The 18,759-nt window shown below is 39.5% G+C and overlaps 2 protein-coding genes across 4 annotated transcripts in view; one reads left to right on the plus strand and one right to left on the minus strand.

Moving 5' to 3' along the window:
* Positions 1-15,522, plus strand: part of STK26 (serine/threonine kinase 26) — a 54,903-nt gene extending 39,381 nt beyond the window's left edge. The window contains exons 4-13 of one of the 3 annotated variants that reach the window (XR_004380938.1): positions 433-489; positions 5,115-5,223; positions 5,307-5,464; positions 6,659-6,844; positions 8,163-8,311; positions 9,362-9,455; positions 9,893-9,955; positions 10,038-10,174; positions 11,310-11,487; positions 15,434-15,522. Coding sequence is in view for 2 of the 3 variants with exons in the window: in XM_032843381.1 (XP_032699272.1) it covers positions 433-489; positions 5,115-5,223; positions 5,307-5,464; positions 6,659-6,844; positions 8,163-8,311; positions 9,362-9,455; positions 9,893-9,955; positions 10,038-10,174; positions 11,310-11,334 (978 nt within the window). In the remaining variant the exon portion in view is untranslated. Of the gene's footprint in view, positions 1-432; positions 490-5,114; positions 5,224-5,306; positions 5,465-6,658; positions 6,845-8,162; positions 8,312-9,361; positions 9,456-9,892; positions 9,956-10,037; positions 10,175-11,309; positions 13,103-15,433 lie in introns of those variants that run through there. The other 2 variants (XM_032843381.1, XM_032843380.1) reach the window with 2 other exon arrangements.
* FRMD7 (FERM domain containing 7) overlaps positions 15,243-18,759 on the minus strand; it is a 46,922-nt gene continuing 43,405 nt past the window's right edge. The window contains exons 10-12 of the mRNA XM_032843379.1: positions 17,723-17,791; positions 17,536-17,611; positions 15,243-16,466 (exon numbers count right to left, since the gene is read on the minus strand). Of these exons, the coding sequence (XP_032699270.1) occupies positions 15,384-16,466; positions 17,536-17,611; positions 17,723-17,791 (1,228 nt within the window). The 3' untranslated portion in view covers positions 15,243-15,383. The remainder of the gene's footprint in view (positions 16,467-17,535; positions 17,612-17,722; positions 17,792-18,759) is intronic.

The following is an 18,759-nucleotide window of genomic DNA, read 5'->3' on the forward strand; positions in this document are numbered from 1 at the left end:
GGGGGGGGTGCCTGGGTGGCTCAGTGGGTTAAGCCTCTGCCTTTGGCTCAGGTCATGATTCCAGGGTCCTGGGATGGAGCCCCACATCAGGCTCTCTGCTCAGCAGGGAGCCTGCTTCCTCCTCTCTCTCTGCCTGCCTCTCTGTCTGCTTGTGAGCTCTGTCAAATAAATAAAGTTTTTTTTAAATTTTTTAAAAATAATAATTTGTTCTTCATTTAGCCGTATCACAGGCTGAAAAGGTTGAGAGGAAGGTCAAGACTCAGAACTTTACTTTTATTTGTAATGTTCTATGGAAAAATCTATGCTGGGCTTCAAACAACTAATTTTAAACTTGTGTTTTAAGACCAGTACATTAGTATGTCAGATTTAACATTTTATGCTAGTTATTTGGCTCAGGTTTACAATGATTAAATTGTTTCATGGATTTTACAGGGTTCAAAATTATGGATAATAATGGAATACCTGGGTGGTGGTTCAGCACTGGATCTTGTAAGTATTTTTAAATAATTACACATTTACATATCTATACTTTAACTTTTTTCTTTTAACTGGCATAAGTAGTGGCTTTTGGGTGAGCTGAATGGTTGCTCTGGTAATATGTTCAAGTTAAGCTCTTACTTCGGGACCCCTGCCCTTACGTAGATTGAGCTAGATTGCAGGATTGAGCCTATTGCTGATATTCTTAGCATGTGAATGAAGCATGAATATCTTCATGACATAAAGCTCTGCAAATGAGCAGTGTATGTGGCCATTGCTATCAGTTTAGAGTTTTACTTCGCAAGGATTTCCCTGAAAAGACAGAGTGTTCTTGGATTTTTAAAAATGTGATTAAACTGGTTCTTGGGTTCTCACCAAAGAGGCCTATGGACCCAGTTCCCTACAGAATTCTCTCTGCCCCTCTATAGGCCATTTGGAAATGTGATGGTATTTTTGGTTGTCATAATGACTTGGAAGTGCTAGGGCCATTTTAGGGGGCAAAGATCAGGGTGCTGAAATCCTCCGACGGGCAGTAGAAGTTTCACCCAATGAAGCTGTGATCACACACATAATCCCTTTGAGAAACACAGGTGGTTTTCCCTAAACTGGTGTGATTCTGTCATTGCTATCTCCCCCTTTTAAACCTTTATTAATATGACATTGTATTTAAAATTCAGTATGCATTACTAAAGGCAACTTTGTGTAGTCAGATGACCACTGAGCTGGCCTATAGGAGTTTGATCTTATGGGGCTGTCTTCATAACTAAATCTGTGCCTGTGAACCAGACACATAAATTCCTTAGACTTGGATATCCTATAAAACAAAGAAGTTGTTTTTAAGTTCCCTTCTGTCTTTAATATTATATGACTTATATTTTCTTAACATGCTTGTGCTTTTGAAATTATAGAGTGTGCTGTTTCTAAAAATAAAGTGTTTTGATGATTAAGATCATCAAGTAATATTTTAACTCTTATTTTCAAGTGGAGATGAGTTTTCCCAACTGTGAGTGATTAAGTATTTCTAAAAGGGTTTAATCCTCCCTGCCAGTGACTCCAAAGTTTCAAATAATCCTATGAACAGAAATGGCTGTAAGAGATTTTCTGTCCTTTAAACAGAACCAAATTTAAAGCATTCTAAAGAAATGGTAATTAAACTTGATGGAGAATCTCATCTCCTTCTAGGAATTCATCTCATTTTAATCAGTTGCTGAGTCAGGTAATCCCTCCTTGTGTCTAATCTAATTCTTACACCCTAAAGCTTGAGTTCTTTTTTCTTTCTCTCCTCTCTAGTGATAGAACACAACTGGTGTTTCTTTATATAATAATCCTTCATGCTTATGGAGTTAGATCTCATTCTTCTCTTGAAGTTAAATGACCCCATTTCCATTTGTCTTGTCACAGTTTTATTCCACAATAGTGTTTTCATTAGCTCTACAAGAAGCCTGCCAGTTGCTCCACGATCCTCCTCCTTCTACTTTTCACATAGTTAAGAGCCCTTTCCAAATTGATCACAGTTACCTTATCTGGTCCCCCAAGGTGCTCACCATATCCCTTCCCTATTCTGTAAAAAATCAAGAGACCTGGGTCCTCGTCCTCATTGTACCATTGACTAGCTGGCTAATACTGGACAAGCCATCATTGAACCTCTATGCCTTGATTTCCTCAAATACTCAAAGAAGAAATTCAATTAATAATTGCTCGAGGTTTGTTTCTCAATTTCAAGAACACTGTGATTGAATGATAAAGTTCATGTAACTGGCCTTTGTAAGGAGGGCGCATGATGAGAAAATGTGCTGTACAAACGAATGCTAGCATTTGGGGAATGGAAGAAAGGATTAGGTGGGAGGGAGGGCACTGCTATTAGGGACAAGAGGAAATAAGAGAGATGCTGGGCAGAGAGTATTTCTCACTTTAAGCTGGTGCCCAACTAAAGGAGCATGATTACGACTTGTAGCTGACATCAACATTTTAGAGTGTATACCTCAAGATTCTCTCCCATTGAAAAAAAACTGAGTTGTGTATGAACAGACTTTGTGCCTGTTGTAGGTTATTTTATGGAATCGATCGTACCTGACTTCTTTCCAAGACGAATTGTGGTGGCTTACAACAAAAACTCATACGATAAGGCTAATAGAATAAAACAGGAGCACCAAAGAAAAAAGTTGGAAACAATATGCCAGCCTTAAGAGAAGACATAATACAATGTACTGCCTTAGGACTGGCTGATTAGGACCGGCTGGAAGTCTAAAGGAGTGGGGAGAGCCCCAGGCCCACAAGTATATAGTCTGTGGAAGAGCAGATGTCCCTCTCTTGCACGCTCTCAGCGGACAATAGAGGCAAATTACCCAAGGCCAGTATGCGGCCCGGAAGGCATGGGTATTAGCTGTGAGAGACATTGTCACCGTCTTCAGTCATTGAGGAGAAGTTCAATTATGCACTCCAAGGCCAGTGAACCAAGATTTCATCATTATCTCTCCCAAGGTCATACGGCCAAAAGAAAAAAAAAAAGTCTCTGTTGCATAGACTTTACCTTCGGTTTCTTTCCCGACTCCCTTTTTTTTTTCTTCTTTTCTCATTGTTGTCAACATGGCTAAGGAAACATTTTAACCACAAGCCTTGAAATAGTTTTATGTCTGATAATGAACCAGAAAAACCCAGCTGCAGCACCCCATTCCCATTTCCCTGCCATGGAGTCTCCCCCTTTCAGCCTCCCCCAGTAGCCCGTTCGAGAGTCTATGTTTCCTGTATTTTTTTTTTATAAACATATATTTATTTTTTCCCCAGGGGTACAGGTCTGTGAATCTCCAGGTTTACACACTTCACAGCACTCACCATAGCACATACCCTCCCCAATGTCCATAACCCCACCCCCCCTCTCCCAACTGTTTCCTGTATTTTAAACCGGTCCTAAATATACCCAATAAGGTAGTGGGTCTGTAGGACCCCTTTTTTGTTTGGTTTTTTTTTTATGGAAATATATATTTTTTAATTTCTTACTTAATACACTGGCTTATCCAGGCCACTTTTGGAAGTCCTTCAGAATGACAAGTAATATCCCTTACAGATCTTGCCTGATTTCTTTCACTGAGGGTATACCTCTTCTGCCCCCATCAACATGTTAACAATCAGTGATACTAACTACGAATCCTTAGTATGACCTTGGTCTCTCACTTCCTTGATAGTCCCTCAGAATTTCATCGCTAGCGATCAGTAAAATGCCATTTTCACCTTTGAGAACAACTTTAATCACTCCTATTTAAATAGAAACTTCTGGGGTGGAAGTTGATAGATTTATAAGTAAATAGATAATGTTACCTAGGAAAGGCACCTACTGAACTGTGGACATCCCCGGAGTATACTGTATATCCAGACCACGGTTCCTATTCAGTGGTGAGACTGAAGTACAGAGTCTATTTTAAGCTGTTAAATTTCAACATGAAAGTGCCCTTTATTCAGAATAAATATGGTATTCATGAAAGATGAAATACACAAGGTGCCAAAGAGCTGTGAATCCCTCCCAGTGTGAGGCAGAGTGGGCGATGTTTGATTTTCACCACCTCTTCCCTCCTTCCAGCAAACAGAACTCTACCTCAGCTCTGACTTTAGATTCCCACCCTTTCCTGTAATAATATTGTACAGTCCACTGTTTGTGCTTTATGAGGTACCAGAACTTTAAAATAACCATTTATTTTAAAGAGAGATTTTCAGATATTCCATTACAAGTTCTCCTGAAACCTAATCATTGCTTTCCTTGTATTCCAGTTGGAACTATTGGCTTTGGTACAGGGATGGGGAAAGAAAGGCAAATGTGTTACATTTATTTGAAAAACCGTATCCCTTCACAATTTGATCTTTTTTTTTATAGTGAAAGTCTGAATAGATTAATTATCATATTCCTGGCTAACTTTTAAATTTCAGTCTCAAAAATTCTCTCTGCTTTCCAAAGTGATTGAGATCCACAAAAGTTAAGAACTGTACTCTGGGCCAACCTAACCTCAAAATCAGTTCAGTGTAAATAGTTAATCATTTAAATAGCCAACACCAAAATTTAAGTAGCTGATTTCTTTTTTTGTAGCCTAAAAAGAAAAGAAACCTAGTTCTGTCATTGTTTAAGCATATTTCTTAAATCTTGGAGGTAAATATTTAGGAACCCTGGGACTTGGAGCTCGTACAGAGGTCACACTGCTTATATTATCTTTCAAGATTAAATCTAATCATTTAAAAACCTTTTCAGGGGGTGCCTGGGTGGCTCAGTGGGTTAAGCCTCTGCCTTCAGCTCAGGTCATGATCTCAGGGTCCTGGGATCGAGCCCTGCATTGGGCTCTCTGCTCAGCAGGGAGCCTGCTTCCCCGCCTCTCTCTGCCTGCCTCTCTGCCTACTTGTGATCTCTCTCTCTCTCTCTCTCTCTGTCAAGTAAATAAATAAAATCTTGGGGAAAAAAATAAAAACGCTTTCCCTTCGACTTGACTTATTTACTCTCTTCCCTCACCTTTTAAATTATTTCCCCATTTGTTTCAGTGTTGGCTTAAGAAGAATTGCTTCGTATATCTAAGTGATTCCCTGATTTCACAGATAATACCAAGTTTGAACTAGATTGTTCAGTTGTGTGTAAAAGTGTGTGTGTTTTCCCTCCTCAGCTTCGAGCTGGTCCATTTGATGAGTTCCAGATCGCTACCATGCTAAAGGAAATTTTGAAAGGTCTGGACTATCTGCATTCAGAAAAGAAAATTCACCGAGACATAAAAGGTACACAGAAATCTTATATGACCCTGAGAAACATAGCTATATTCTAAGGAAGCTGAGGGGTTTTTGTTTCTTTTTCCCCCCAGCTGCCAACGTCTTGCTGTCAGAACAAGGAGATGTTAAACTGGCTGACTTTGGAGTTGCCGGCCAGCTGACAGATACACAAATCAAAAGAAATACCTTTGTGGGAACACCATTTTGGATGGCTCCTGAAGTTATTCAACAGTCAGCTTATGACTCAAAAGTAAAGTGTTACCTGTATAAAACTGTTTTGTTTTTAATAATAGCTTTTATATCACATGTTATTCTATGTAAAAAAAAAAGCTGCCCTAATTTTTCTTCTTTTAAAAGTATTTCAAAAGCTAGTGTTTTATCAAGTCTTCTGCTAAATCATAAGTTCCTGTATTTGGACTCTATTCCTTCCCTTCAGTAGCCTTCCATCCCACTTAGAATAAAATCCAAGGTCCTTACTATCACATGCATAGTGGTCTATGATCTGGCCCTTGTCTGCTTCTCCCGCCTCATCTCCTTTCACTCTCCTCTATATTCTGTCTCCTTCAACCACAGGGGCCTCACTGCTATTCCTGACATATCAAGTACCACTCCGGCCTCAGGACCTTTGCACTCACCCTTCCCTCTCTCTGGAATAACCTTTCTTCCAATCAGGTCTCTGCTTAAACCTTACCTCACAGTAGGGGCACCTGAGTGGCACAGTCAGTTGGGTTTCCAGCTCTTGGTTTTGGCTCAAGTCATGATCTCTGGGTTGGGGGATCAGCCCCATGTTGGGCTTGGCACTTAGCATGGAGTGTGCTTGAGATACTCTTCCTTTCCCTCTGACCCTCCCTTCTAAAATAAATAAATAAATCTTTTTAAAAAATTACTTCACAGAGTAGTCTTCCCTAGCCATCCTGTGTAAAATTTCCAGCCCCTTGACCCCATCATTCATTATTCCCTTACCCTAATTTTACTCTCCTTCACAGAACCTAGCACCATCTGACATCATACTATTTATTTACTCCTCGGTCTCTTCTGTTGGAACACAAGCCCCTTGAGAGCAGGGATTTTTTTGTCTGCTTTATTCACCACCTGAATTCTCAGTGCTTAGAATGTGGTATCTGGCAAACCATAAGGAAATTTGGTCATTTTTTAAAAAATAAATTAATTCAATTAATAAAAATTTATTACATTTACATTATATTTCTTGAGACACCTTGGTTTTTGTTTGTTTGTTTGTTTAAGATTGATTGATTGATTTCCTCTCTGTCCCCAATGTGGGGCTCGAATTCACGAGCCCAAGACCCAAGAGTCACACTCTTCCAACTGACCCAGCCACGTGCCCCTCTTAAGACACTTAAAGTCTTGTGACCCATAGGCTATTTCATGGCAGTCTGTTGGAATGGAAAGTCAAGCTAATTTTTTTTTTTCTCTCTTATATCAGGCTGACATTTGGTCACTGGGAATCACTGCTATTGAGCTAGCCAAAGGAGAGCCACCTAACTCTGACATGCATCCGATGAGAGTTCTGTTCCTTATTCCAAAAAACAATCCTCCAACTCTCGTTGGAGACTTTACTAAGTCCTTTAAGGAGTTTATTGATGCTTGCCTGAACAAAGATCCGTCATTTGTGAGTATATATTGCTATTACTACTGTTTGGTTTTGATTATTAAATCTGCATAAGCAAATGGGGTTTTTCTGCAGTAAGGAATACAGTGACTGTGAAAATTGCCTAAGATCCTTCTAGGAATCTGATTCTTCCTTCTCTCTTGCTAGTTCTGTTCTTCCTTTTCTCCTTCCCCTGTGTCTTTTGCTCTTTCTCTTGGTCCCTAGCTCCTTTATTCTGTTTCAAAGGGAAAGAAATTTGAGAAATAAAGTTCCTGTTATAGGAAGTCATTATTAAAGTACACATGTAACTATCCACAGTGATTTTTACTCAACTGTGTTTTCATTTTTCTTGAAAAGTGATGTGTGCATTTCACTTTTTAAAGAATTTAATGTTGAGAAATTCCAGCATATGAAGTCATATGCTTTTACTGAAGTCTAGCGAACTCTACTCATTTACCTGGCAGAATTGATCACAGTCACTTTACTGTTTCTAAAATAAAGCTGCCTGGTGACTTCTAGAAGCTAGAACTGTACAAGAACTAAGTTCTTGATGTAACTGTTTTTATTTTTTTTAAGATTTTATTTATTTATTGGACAGACAGAGATCACAAGTAGGCAGAGAGGCAGGCAGAGAGAGAGGAGGAAGCAGGCTCCCCGCGGAGCAGAGAGCCCAATGCGGGGCTCGATCCCGGGACCCTGGGATCATGACCTGAGCCGAAGGCAGAGGCTTAACCCGCTGAGCCACCCAGGCTCCCCGATGTAACTGTTTTTAAATTGAGAATGAATATTCTGATATTAACAAAGCCCTAGGGGAGAAATAGCCCCTACAGCCCCTGGTGCTTGCATTTAGATGCTCTGTGAATTAACAGGTGATGGAGAAAGGATTAATCTGGGGATCATATGTGTGTAGTTGATGATAAAATTACAGCCTTGCTAGTTGTCATCCATTTTTTCAACTTACAGTAAATATAATAAGAGTATTTGAAAGCACTATTTGGAAACGTTTTTCAATTTTTAACTTCTCTTCAAAATCCTGCCATGTGTTTCTCTGCTTTTGAGAGATTCCTGCCTGCCAGTTTGCTGGTAGGTAGGCTACCGCTTTGCCCACTGGGCTTGAACAAATAGGTACCAAGGTAGTAAATTTAATTTGGTTGCCTTGAACCACTTCAAAAAGTAGAATTAGCTGTTTATTGCCCTATAGCATTTTAGTTGTCCTCATGTTTGTAGATCTACTTTCCAGGTGTACATTTTCTGCTTAATAATTGAAATAATTTTTTACCACCCCTTGTAATCATAAAGAGCCTGGAAGTATTCATGCATCCTTATTATTTTTCCCTAGCGTCCTACAGCAAAAGAACTTCTGAAACACAAATTCATTGTAAAAAATTCAAAGAAGACTTCTTACCTGACTGAACTGATAGATCGATTTAAGAGATGGAAGGCAGAAGGCCACAGTGATGATGAATCTGATTCCGAGGGCTCTGATTCGTATGTACAAATCATTTAATTTTTTATGTAGGTAGCTCATTCTATTATTGCCTGTCTTTTAACTAGTATCCACTGTGCTTTCTCTAGCATAAAATACAAACCTTATTTTAGAGTTTTACTCTAGAAACTGGAAATCTTTCAAAATCACAGTCTGTGGAGTACAATGAATTTGGAAACTTTATTTCTTAGAAGTGAATTGCTCTTGTTTTAAATGGTCTCAGTCTAACCCCTAGTGGATACTTGAGTATATTGCAAAATTTTGGGAAAAAATCGATCAAAAGTGTTACATTAGTTTGCCTCAAGTGATAAGGTGCTATGTCTTCTCATACTTAGCGGGGGGGAACCTGCAGAATCCTTCTGGAGAGCTGACCTCTGGGCCTTTCCCACCCCTTGGCCACATACTAAACTGTGATCAGACTGATACATTTAAATATTCATCTATATATGATTTCTACCCCCCTAAGAAAGTTCCACTGTTTTTCTAACTGCAGCATTGACATTGACATCTGAGATTCTAAGTCCATACTTAATGTAGAGCAGGGAAGTCTGTAGGTCACACCAGAATTTACTCTTCCACTGGCTGAATTGGCACAAAGGCAACACGAAATTTCTTCCAATAATATTCTCAGAGTCCTGCATTTATGAGAAATTGCCCTACTTTTGGAAAGAATAAAAAATACCAGGCTGATTCTTGTGCCCCTGTTGGTTTGTTGGCCATGGCTGTCCATGAAAGTGGCCCATGGAACTTTAAAAAAGAAGCAAAAGCCACACTCCAAGAGATCCTGATCTGGTCAGTGGGGAGGGGTGGGTGCAGGCCTTTCTATGTGGTGAGAGGTGTCCACATGCCATTCTGATGCACGCTTAGGATTTGAGGACCACTGCCCTTCTTCAGTAGATAGTCTCCACCCAAAACTGAGAGCAGATGCTTTTAAATACTGTGATTTTTTATATATTGGAACAACTCTTCAGAGTCTGGCTGCATTGATTTGTTATCTTCACCAAGCTGAATAATTTAGGAACTTATATTAGTATTTTGGGCCATCTCTTTAGGGAATCCACCAGCAGAGAAAGTAATACTCATCCCGAATGGAGCTTTACCACCGTGCGAAAGAAGCCTGATCCAAAGAAACTCCAGAATGGGGCAGTATGTGCATGGCGGTGATCACTTTCTCTTGATAGGACTCTTGTGGACTAATGTAGTGAGATTGTGATGGCCAAAAATTACTAGAATTTAATACCACTAAGCGCCCGTTTACCTCACTGTGTCCATAGAATGCTTCATGTGCCGTTAGTTTTGAGCTCATTAAGTAAAGGTCATGGGAGTCATTTAAGTGGCCATCGGTATGTTTTTAAATGCAACCTAGACATGCATAAACCCAGTGGAATCGTGGGTATCTGTTGTAATCCTGGAGGTTAGAGGTCTTCTGGATGATGGATGGGTGGGAAGGAAGCATGGAAACATGCCTTATATTGGGTCTTTTGAGAGAGAGGTTTCCAGTTAGTCCTCACTTGTTAAAGAGTAAGAAAACCATGACTACTTATGTCAATTTCATCTGCATAATCTATATTGTTTGTTCCAAGGAGCAAGATCTCGTGCAAACGCTGAGCTGTTTGTCTATGATAATCACACCTGCGTTTGCTGAAGTAAGTACGGATTCATTAGCTTTGGATATCTATGTTAAGAAGTCTGGCGATTTCAAATGTTATTACTATTGATCTTCCACAGCTTAAACAGCAGGATGAGAATAACGCTAGCAGGAATCAGGCAATTGAAGAACTTGAGAAAAGTATTGCTGTGGCCGAAGCCGCCTGTCCTGGCATCACAGATAAAATGGTGAAGAAATTAATTGAAAAATTTCAAAAGTAAGCTTCAAATGTCATTTAAGAAATTATTTTTACATTTTCTCTGGGATGTTTATGTTACAATATGATTACCTTGATTCAGTCATTTCGGCCATTCTTAATTATTAAGTCCCTTCTTAATAGTCGTATGCTTAAAACTATTTTATTTCTTGCTCATCTTAAACACGAGCTTTTGGAATTGTTTGGGTATTACAAGGTACTTTTCCCCCTGAAAGAAATGGCCTGTTTTGTTTTTTTCTCCTTTGCCCGCTAGTTTGCCCGCTAGTAGGGGTACAGACAAAAGGTCACGGAGCGTATTTTTATTTGGGCCCTTATAAATACCATTTAGGAATGCTTTCATTCTTGCCAGTACCCTCATCACACTACTATTCACGTAGTTTCCAGTGCTGAAGTTCTTACGTTTAGCCCCCGGAAGAAAAGGGAAGGATTGTAAGTAGAGGAAGTCAGTACAGCCTACAAAAGGTTCTTATGATTGACTTTAATTTTCCACACGGTCTCAAATTGTTGGTTTAACTTTGTTCCCATTCAGTAAAGTTCCTACATTTAATTTTTAAGTTCTCTTTTGAAACCAGACTTTTGTTTGCAAGCACAAACATACATACACCTCCTTAGCTCCAACGGAATCAAGCAACCCTAATTCTAGTCTCAGTCCCATTATATATTGCTTCTCAGTGCATCTTTCTACTTGCTTGTATTTGTGATGCCACAGGGATCAAGTTGGAACAAACTATACGGCCTATAAAATCACACATTCTGATAGAGCTTCTATCTGATGAAGCCCATGTGTCCTCATACACTAGAGCTCCTCTTCAAAATCCCTTAGATAAGTCAGTTGGAATTTGTCAAATCAGAAATGAAGGGATTTTGTTTTTAAGTGGGCCCCACACGGAGCCTGAACTCACAACCATGAGATCAAGACCTGAGCTAGGATCAGGAGTCAGACACTTAACCACCTGAGCCACCCAGGTGCTCCACAGAAGAGATTTTTGAACTTCTTTATATTTTAACATCTACCTGATAAGATTCAGTAAAAGAATTTAGTTTGCTGAATCAGTACCTTTATTGCAGAGTTCATACAGATGAGAAATACAAATGTGTATTTGTATATAGGTTTAAGTTTTTCTTCATTTTATAGGTGTTCAGCAGATGAATCCCCCTAAGGAACTTCTTACTGGCTTCTATTTCATACGGACCCAGAGAAACCCACCAAAGCTACTTCAAGGTTAACAGTGCTTAACTCATGAGCTCCATGTGCCTTTTGGATCTTTGCAACATTGAAGATTTGGAAGAAGCTCTTCAACTATTTTGTGATGGTGTTTATCATTTTATATTTTAAAGAGATTATTTTGTAAGGAATAACTTTTAATACTATAGTTTCACCTGTATTCTACTTAATGTTGAGATACAGTTTTGCTTTTAGGTATCATTATTACTTAAGTTACTGGGATGAATACCTTTCATGTTTTGATCTTTAGTTAACTGTACACTCATGAAACGTACAGGTCTTTCAAAGTCATCCTAAATACCGAATGTTTGCAAGTCATAAGCATCAAAACTCTTAAAAAAAACACAAGCATATTTTAAAAAGGACTATTGGTGGGGAGGTAGAAACAAGTCATATTTTCTTAAAACTGAAGTTTTTAATAAGCTCTTGGAAATGAAACCTGAAAAGTATTGACTCCCTCTACCAACTTGGGTTGATTTTCCAGGCAGCTCAGTGATGATCGCATTTGAGAGCCCTGTGTTTGAAGCATGTCTAGGCAACATGTAGCAGCGGAGGTACCTCTTGGTGTGTAGTATTGACCTTCTCTTGCAGAAGAGGCAGTTAACCCTTATTTAACATGGTTGGAAATTTCAAGCAATACTAATTAACCAAGGATGGGTTTTTGGCAATCCTGGAGGAATTTGTCAGGCTTCATTTTTCAAGTCTTTAACTCATATCACATACTATATGCTTGGATTTGGGGAGCTTAAGTAAGAGCTGTTATTCATGTGATTAAGTACCTGATCAACAGGTATGAATATACCTTAGACACCAGCATATTTTCGTCATGGTAGTGAAGTGTCCTAATAACTATTTATACATTTTTGTTCTTCGTAATTATCCAGTACAAAAAGCATCATTTGTTCATTTTTGAAAGGGTATTTAAATAAGCATTTTCTAGTTCATATGAAAATAACCATAGTACAGGATGACCTATGTCCATAGAGAAGTTGTTAGACTGTACAATTAATTTTCAGTTATATTTATGGTACTGTTACATGGGTAATACCTTTTTTCTTTAAAGCCCAGTATATATATTACGCCTGCCTAAGTTCCAAACTGGGGCTATATTTCAGTAGTTGTAGAATTATTGATATTAATTAGTTTTGGTAGTTAACGTTTTGTTGTTTGGATCTGCACAGTTTGGTTTTTGCACCGAAGTCATTTCTAAAAATCTGAATAATTGCCAAATATTAGAAGAAAAGTGTTCTTCAAGTAGAGAATACCGTTTTTACTCAAAGTGGCCATTACCTCTTCTCTTTCTGTAATAATTCAGACACTTGAGTAAGTCATGGTCATGTCATATGCCAAGAAATTTCTTTTCATTGGTGCCGATACTGTAACAATTACTTTAATGCATTGTATTTTGAAGTAATGGTTCAGTTGAAATTTTCACCTTCTATGTGACTGAAGCGCAGTTTCAGTTTGTAATCTATTAGAGGTCTAGAAATAATTTTGCAACTCATATCATGGGTTAAATGAATATTTTTGTAAAAACAAAAGCAGTGAATTTATAAATGGATTATTTGAAACTTTACAACACAGCTGCATCATGGATAGGAATCATATTGCTTATTCATTAGAGTTGTTAGTCCTATAAACTGTGTCTAGGTGAAGCATACTCCAGTGTTGTGGGGGATTTTAAAATAAATATTTAAATTTCATGGTCCTTAGCGTCTGTTTTCTCAAGGTGGGGATATGAGGCGGAATTTTTATTGTTTGAAATTTTGTCTCCTCTGCCTTTTAATTTGTTGTTGGAACTTGAACACCAACATCTCCATTGAAAACTAGAAGGTATTCTTCTCACTGAAGCACTGATGGTAGTTACAGTGCGTATCTGTCCCCCTGTCCTGGCACAATTATTGGTAGAGTCGTCTTTCGCTCAGAAATGCCCTAGGTTGGACAATACATTGTGTGGTCACCCCAACTATAGTTTTACTAGGAAGTCATACACAGATTTGAACCCTATAGTTCTCTGGGGAAAAGAAATTTCACAAAGACTTCCAGAAATTGAGAGCTTCTAGGGAAAAAGTCAAGGATGAACTTAACTGTAGCTCTGAGAATCAATAGGATTGGGGCGCCTGGGCAACTCAGTCGTTAAGCATCTGCATTCGGCTCAGGTCATGGTCCCAGGGTCCTGGGATCAAGCCCCACATTGGGCTCCCTGCTTGGGCGGGAAGCCTGCTCCTCCCTCTCCTACTCCCCCTGCTTGTGTTCCCTTTCTTGCTGTGTCTCTCTTTGTCAAATAAATAAAATCTTTCTTAAAAAAAGAATCTATAGGATTAACATATAGGTGACTAGGCTTCAATATATTCTTATGTTTAAATCACTTTTTTATATTCATGTTACTGGGTAGGAGCAGGGAAGAAAGTGCTAGAGTGTGGGAAAGGGTTAGAGAAAGGTGTATTAAAAGGAATTTTTCTGATACAAGGACTAGGAAAGTAATACCATGATGCAAGCTATATATACATTTATATATTGCTACATATAATATATATTTATATTTCTAAATATTTATTTATATATTACATAAATGTATATTGAGCTTGCATTTTGGCACCTGGGTGGCTCAGTTGGTTAAGTGTCTGCCTTCAGCTCAAGTCATGATCCCAGAATGCTGGGATCAAGCCCCACATCACTGGGCTCCCGGCTCAATGGGGCATCTGCTTTTCCCTCTCCCTCTGCCCTCCCCCCTCCACTCCTGCTCCCTCACTCATTCTCTCCCTCTCAAATAAATAAATAAAATGTTCTAAAAAATAGCTTGCTTATATAATTGCATCGTTTCTTTGAAGTTAGTACCTACCATTATCTTGTAAATATGTTGTACTTAACATTAAAATCAATGAACAAAAGTGCTCAAATGGAATATTGGACCTTCCAGGGGGAATAGTAGGGAAATTTTGAATGGGTCAAGAATAGAATCTTTGTTCATGAACTCAGTCTGGTTTTAGCACTATCCTTTTCCTCATCAACTACCCCAATTCTACAACTTCGCCTTCCCCAACTCTACATTTTCACCTGTCTCCTTCCTTTTTCTTGTTCTCTAACTGTCCCTTCCCTTGATAAGACCAGAACCAGTCATTTCTGAAATTGACTAAAACAAAATGAAGATCATACTTGCAATTTATTTTTTTAGTAAATGGATTTCCATCACTCTTTATTAAAATGCCATTCATCTCATTTCCTTGCCTACATACATGCAGCAAGAGATAACAAAACAAAGTCTTACAGGAGAAAGTAGAGAAACCAACATATAAACTTCTATCTGTCACGACATATAATAGTTAAGAGTAGAGAAGTAGTAAGTCAAACGTCATAATATCTTCATTGGGCATCTATCTGGCTTTAGAAATTAACCAATTCATGAATTTCCAGGGTTTAGAATGCTTCCAAGTCCTAGATGCATCTAATGGGAGGTTCTATGCCACCATCTTGTTCTTGAGGTATAGGATGGCCATGTTCCCCCTTACATATGTTACAAAAATGGAAGTCTTTAACATACAACAGGACCATTTTTATGGGAACCTTTAGTCACAGTATGGCTTAAAAACAAAATGACCAAAACAGTCACAATCTACCAAATCACTAAAGGACATCAGAGGCCAGTGCTATGCCAACCCATACTGTCAACATCCTACAGTGTTGACAGTCACCGATGTCTCTGTGGGGAAATGTATATTGCAGATGAAAAGTAGCCACCTCGCCCCACCACAGTGCTGGTGAGGAGAGGGTGTGTTCTGGAGCCCCTTCAGAGGAAACTGAAGAGGGAAGCTTGAGGAACGAGGCAGCATCTGGGTCTTTCCTGAGCTAGGTGCCCAAACATAGCCAATCCCCTCATTACCAATGAAGGGTAACTAAGAAAATGGTTTGTGCAGAAGGTTCCTTATTTTTTACCTAAGTTGGCAACGTGGAACTGGCCCAGAAACGTTCACTGAGTTCACACTTTCAAGCTAAAAAGTAATTACATGGTTTTAACAAAGTCCTGTCTTCAGCAGTTGGCATATTGAAAGAAACACCTTCATTCTCTTCATCAAGCTGTAGACTACCAGAAGACAAGCGGATTCTGGCCATGGGCGACCTGATTCCTTTGCCATACAAAGAGTAGTAGTCTGGCTTAAGAATTTCTGATTCTGAATCACTGGATTCACTAGCTACGTACCTTTCTGCTGCTCCCTGATCCATTAAAACTGTTGGAAACTCCTGCTCTGCAAACATATATGTAAAAAGGTCAGCTTTTCGACTCAGAGTAGGACAAGGCCCTAAAGGTCTAAATTCGGACCCAAAAGGAAAACGGATCGTTTTCATGTCTGACTGGCTCTGGGATCGCTTGGGGTTTTGGTCTTGAATGCTGTATGCAAACGCATCTTCTAAATTTGGGTCTTCGGCTTCCAGATCTACGTTGATGTTGCTCCTCCCACTAGTCCTCGCCATAGCTTCTTGGAGTTCTTGAAAGTCTTGCTGAAAGCTCTTCATTCTGACATTCCTTGGGCTTCTTTTGGCTGGCTTCATTGCAGTGGGCTCTAGACAGCTGTCTGGTCTTTCTCTTTCCTCTGCCATGACTGGAGACTGTTTGGGCACCTGGGGTGGTCTGTCCACATAAAAAAAGACTTGGGGAGGCATAATATCAACCTTCTGACCAGTACAAGGAATATAGGGCACATCTGTGTAAGTTAGCTGCCTTGCTGGACTCACTTTGCTTGCAAGGCCAGAAGATGTGCTCATGTGCTTGTCAGCAAACTTACAGCTTGGTTGGAAGGAGCTCAGAGGACTCCTTTCCTCAAAGTAGTCTCTGGGATCCGGGTCAGTACTAAAGACAGGGTCTGTATAAATAAAAGGGAAAGAGGAACTGCTTTGGGACTGGTGTAACAGTGTGGGATCCGCCTCTGGTTTGGAACGCTCCAGCTCTGCTGCAAACGTCACCTCCACTGCGGAGTTCCTCCTCCTACCGTCGAGCACAGGCTCCGACGCGTGCCCTCCATTCACATTTCTGTAATACCCACCGCCGTACACTAGTCTCAGATCTTCCACCTTGAGAGAAAGGACACGTTGGTGAAAGAAGAGAAAAGCCATTTGCTTGGGGGTGGGGCAGGGATCTAAACTTGCCTTGAATTTCACGAAGGTATTTTCACAAGGTCATCTCAACTCCATGTTCTAGTCCAAGTTGGTGAAGGTATACAGAAAGGGAAATACCTTGTACCATATCCCAATCCTTGTGCTAAAGAATACCCACGACAGTCTCCTTTCTCACTGCCATCCCACTCCTTGCCTCTTGAGTTCTCCATGTACTTCCGCTGGCATGGTACTTCAGGCAGAATGGTTTAGTAGCTCATTTATAAAAGAGCCAGGGGTTCTGCTTTCGAGTTCTGGCTCTGCCTTGGGACTTCAGGTAGATCTCCTGATCTCCCTGCTCTAGCATCCTCCCTATTCTCTGTAAAATGGTGGGAAGGAGGGCTACAAATGGCACCAGAGGGTCACATAGTTAGATGGCATTATACCTCCGTGAGGCCTTTGAGATAAAAACTGCCTATGATTTGAATGAAGACATGAGAGGTTGTGAGACCTATAATTTTTTCTTTTTAGGGAGAGCAAAAGAAAAATAATTAACATGGTTAATGCTTATAAAACTCAAATGAAGCCATCATCTCACGGTTCCAGGAGAATAGCACTTTGTACTTAAATTAAGTGACAAAATTACACGACAAGAGTACTTTAAAACGTTAACCCAAGACCTTAAAGCTTCCTCTAAGCCTTAAAATTTTTCATTAGGTAAAAAAAAAAAAAAGAGCTTTTAGTTTAAAAAATTCAAAGCCATAGAAATTCACTTGGATCCGCATTTTACATGACATTAGCAATATAAGTTGCAATTTAGAGATGTGCCAGATCCTTTCAGTCCATAAGGTGCACACCAGTGGTAATTTATTAAATGGTCTTCTATTGGCTGGAAAGATTGAGCTAACAGACCTCCTGAGGAGGCTAGCCTACTCAGAGTCACCTTTTCACACACCAGGAGGTTCCTGGCAGAATCAATTCTTAAAAGCATTTGACATGTAGATGCAGTACATTTATCTAAAGAAGAAGGGATTCTCAGAAACCTTACTTGTTTTGACACATCAGAGAGGAGGTCTGGTGAGGACCGGCACTGTCGCTCATGGTACTGAGATGGGTAATGTTTCCTGTAATCCAGAAAAGGAAGGAATTGAAATGGTCTACAGGCACATAGAGAATACATAGAAATCTCTACATTCGGCTTCAAATCAACATGAGGGAGAGAGAAAATCCCGTACCTCTCAAATGGCAAGCTCGTCAACCTCCCTTTCTTTCCATATTCCAAAAGCTGCCGTTGGGTCCTTCCACTGTGATTAAGAATGAGATAGATATTTTATTAACACCACTCATAAGCCAGTAGACTACTAAAACTCCAAAGCTTCAATTACTATTGAAGTCAAGCGTCCCCATGAATGACATATGCCATGAATGGCTGACCATCACAGTAATGATAACTACCCGCTTTTTCAACTATCAGGCCTAGAGCAACCTCAACTACTCAGAACCCAGAAGATTATTAAAAGCTTAGGAACAGGACTATATCACAGTTAAAAATTCTGGCCTTGAAAACAAACCGACTTTCCTATAAAGGCCTTTTCCCTACCTGCAAATTTACATACAATTTCTAATAAAGCTATTTAGCTGCTTTTCCAATTCCTGACAGAAGAAAAACAGCTAACTAAATAGTAAAAGACGTTTGCTCCAGCCAGACATACACCAGCAAAGAAAGCCAGCTGACAGCTGGGAGAAACACAAGAGCCAAAAAAAAATCAGGAAAAATAATAAAATAATAATAAAAATATTATTAAAAATAATAAAACCCAACAAGTCTGAGCCATTTATCACTGAGGTACAGGGACTGACATGCCTCCCCCGCCCTGACCCGGGGGCCATCACTGGACCACAGCTGCCTGCAGAGGATCATAAGTGACGTTTATAATAAATCTGGTCGTTAAGAAAAGGGCAAAATATGCCCAGTACCATCTGTTTAAGAAGGTGGGGATTTGTAAAACACATCTTGGAAAGATTCTATCAAAAAATACCTATGTTTTTGAGATCTCAATTCCATTGTTTGAAAATCCCATTCCTTTGAATGGGAAACATTCAATTAGGAGGGTTTTCTTTCGTTTCGTTTTGTTTTGTTTTGTTTTGTTTTAAATCTTAGCTAAGAGTTTTGAAGGCTTCTTCCAAAGAATTCCTAGCTGGTGCATTCACGTAAAAATCAGATCTTATTTTGACCTTGCTTCCATTCCTCCAAAGTGTCACCTGCACCGAG

The sequence above is a fragment of the Lontra canadensis genome, unplaced genomic scaffold, assembly GCF_010015895.1.
Source record: "Lontra canadensis isolate GAN:19392208 unplaced genomic scaffold, GSC_riverotter_1.0 scaffold138, whole genome shotgun sequence".
In the NCBI taxonomy this organism is placed as follows: domain Eukaryota; kingdom Metazoa; phylum Chordata; class Mammalia; order Carnivora; family Mustelidae; genus Lontra; species Lontra canadensis.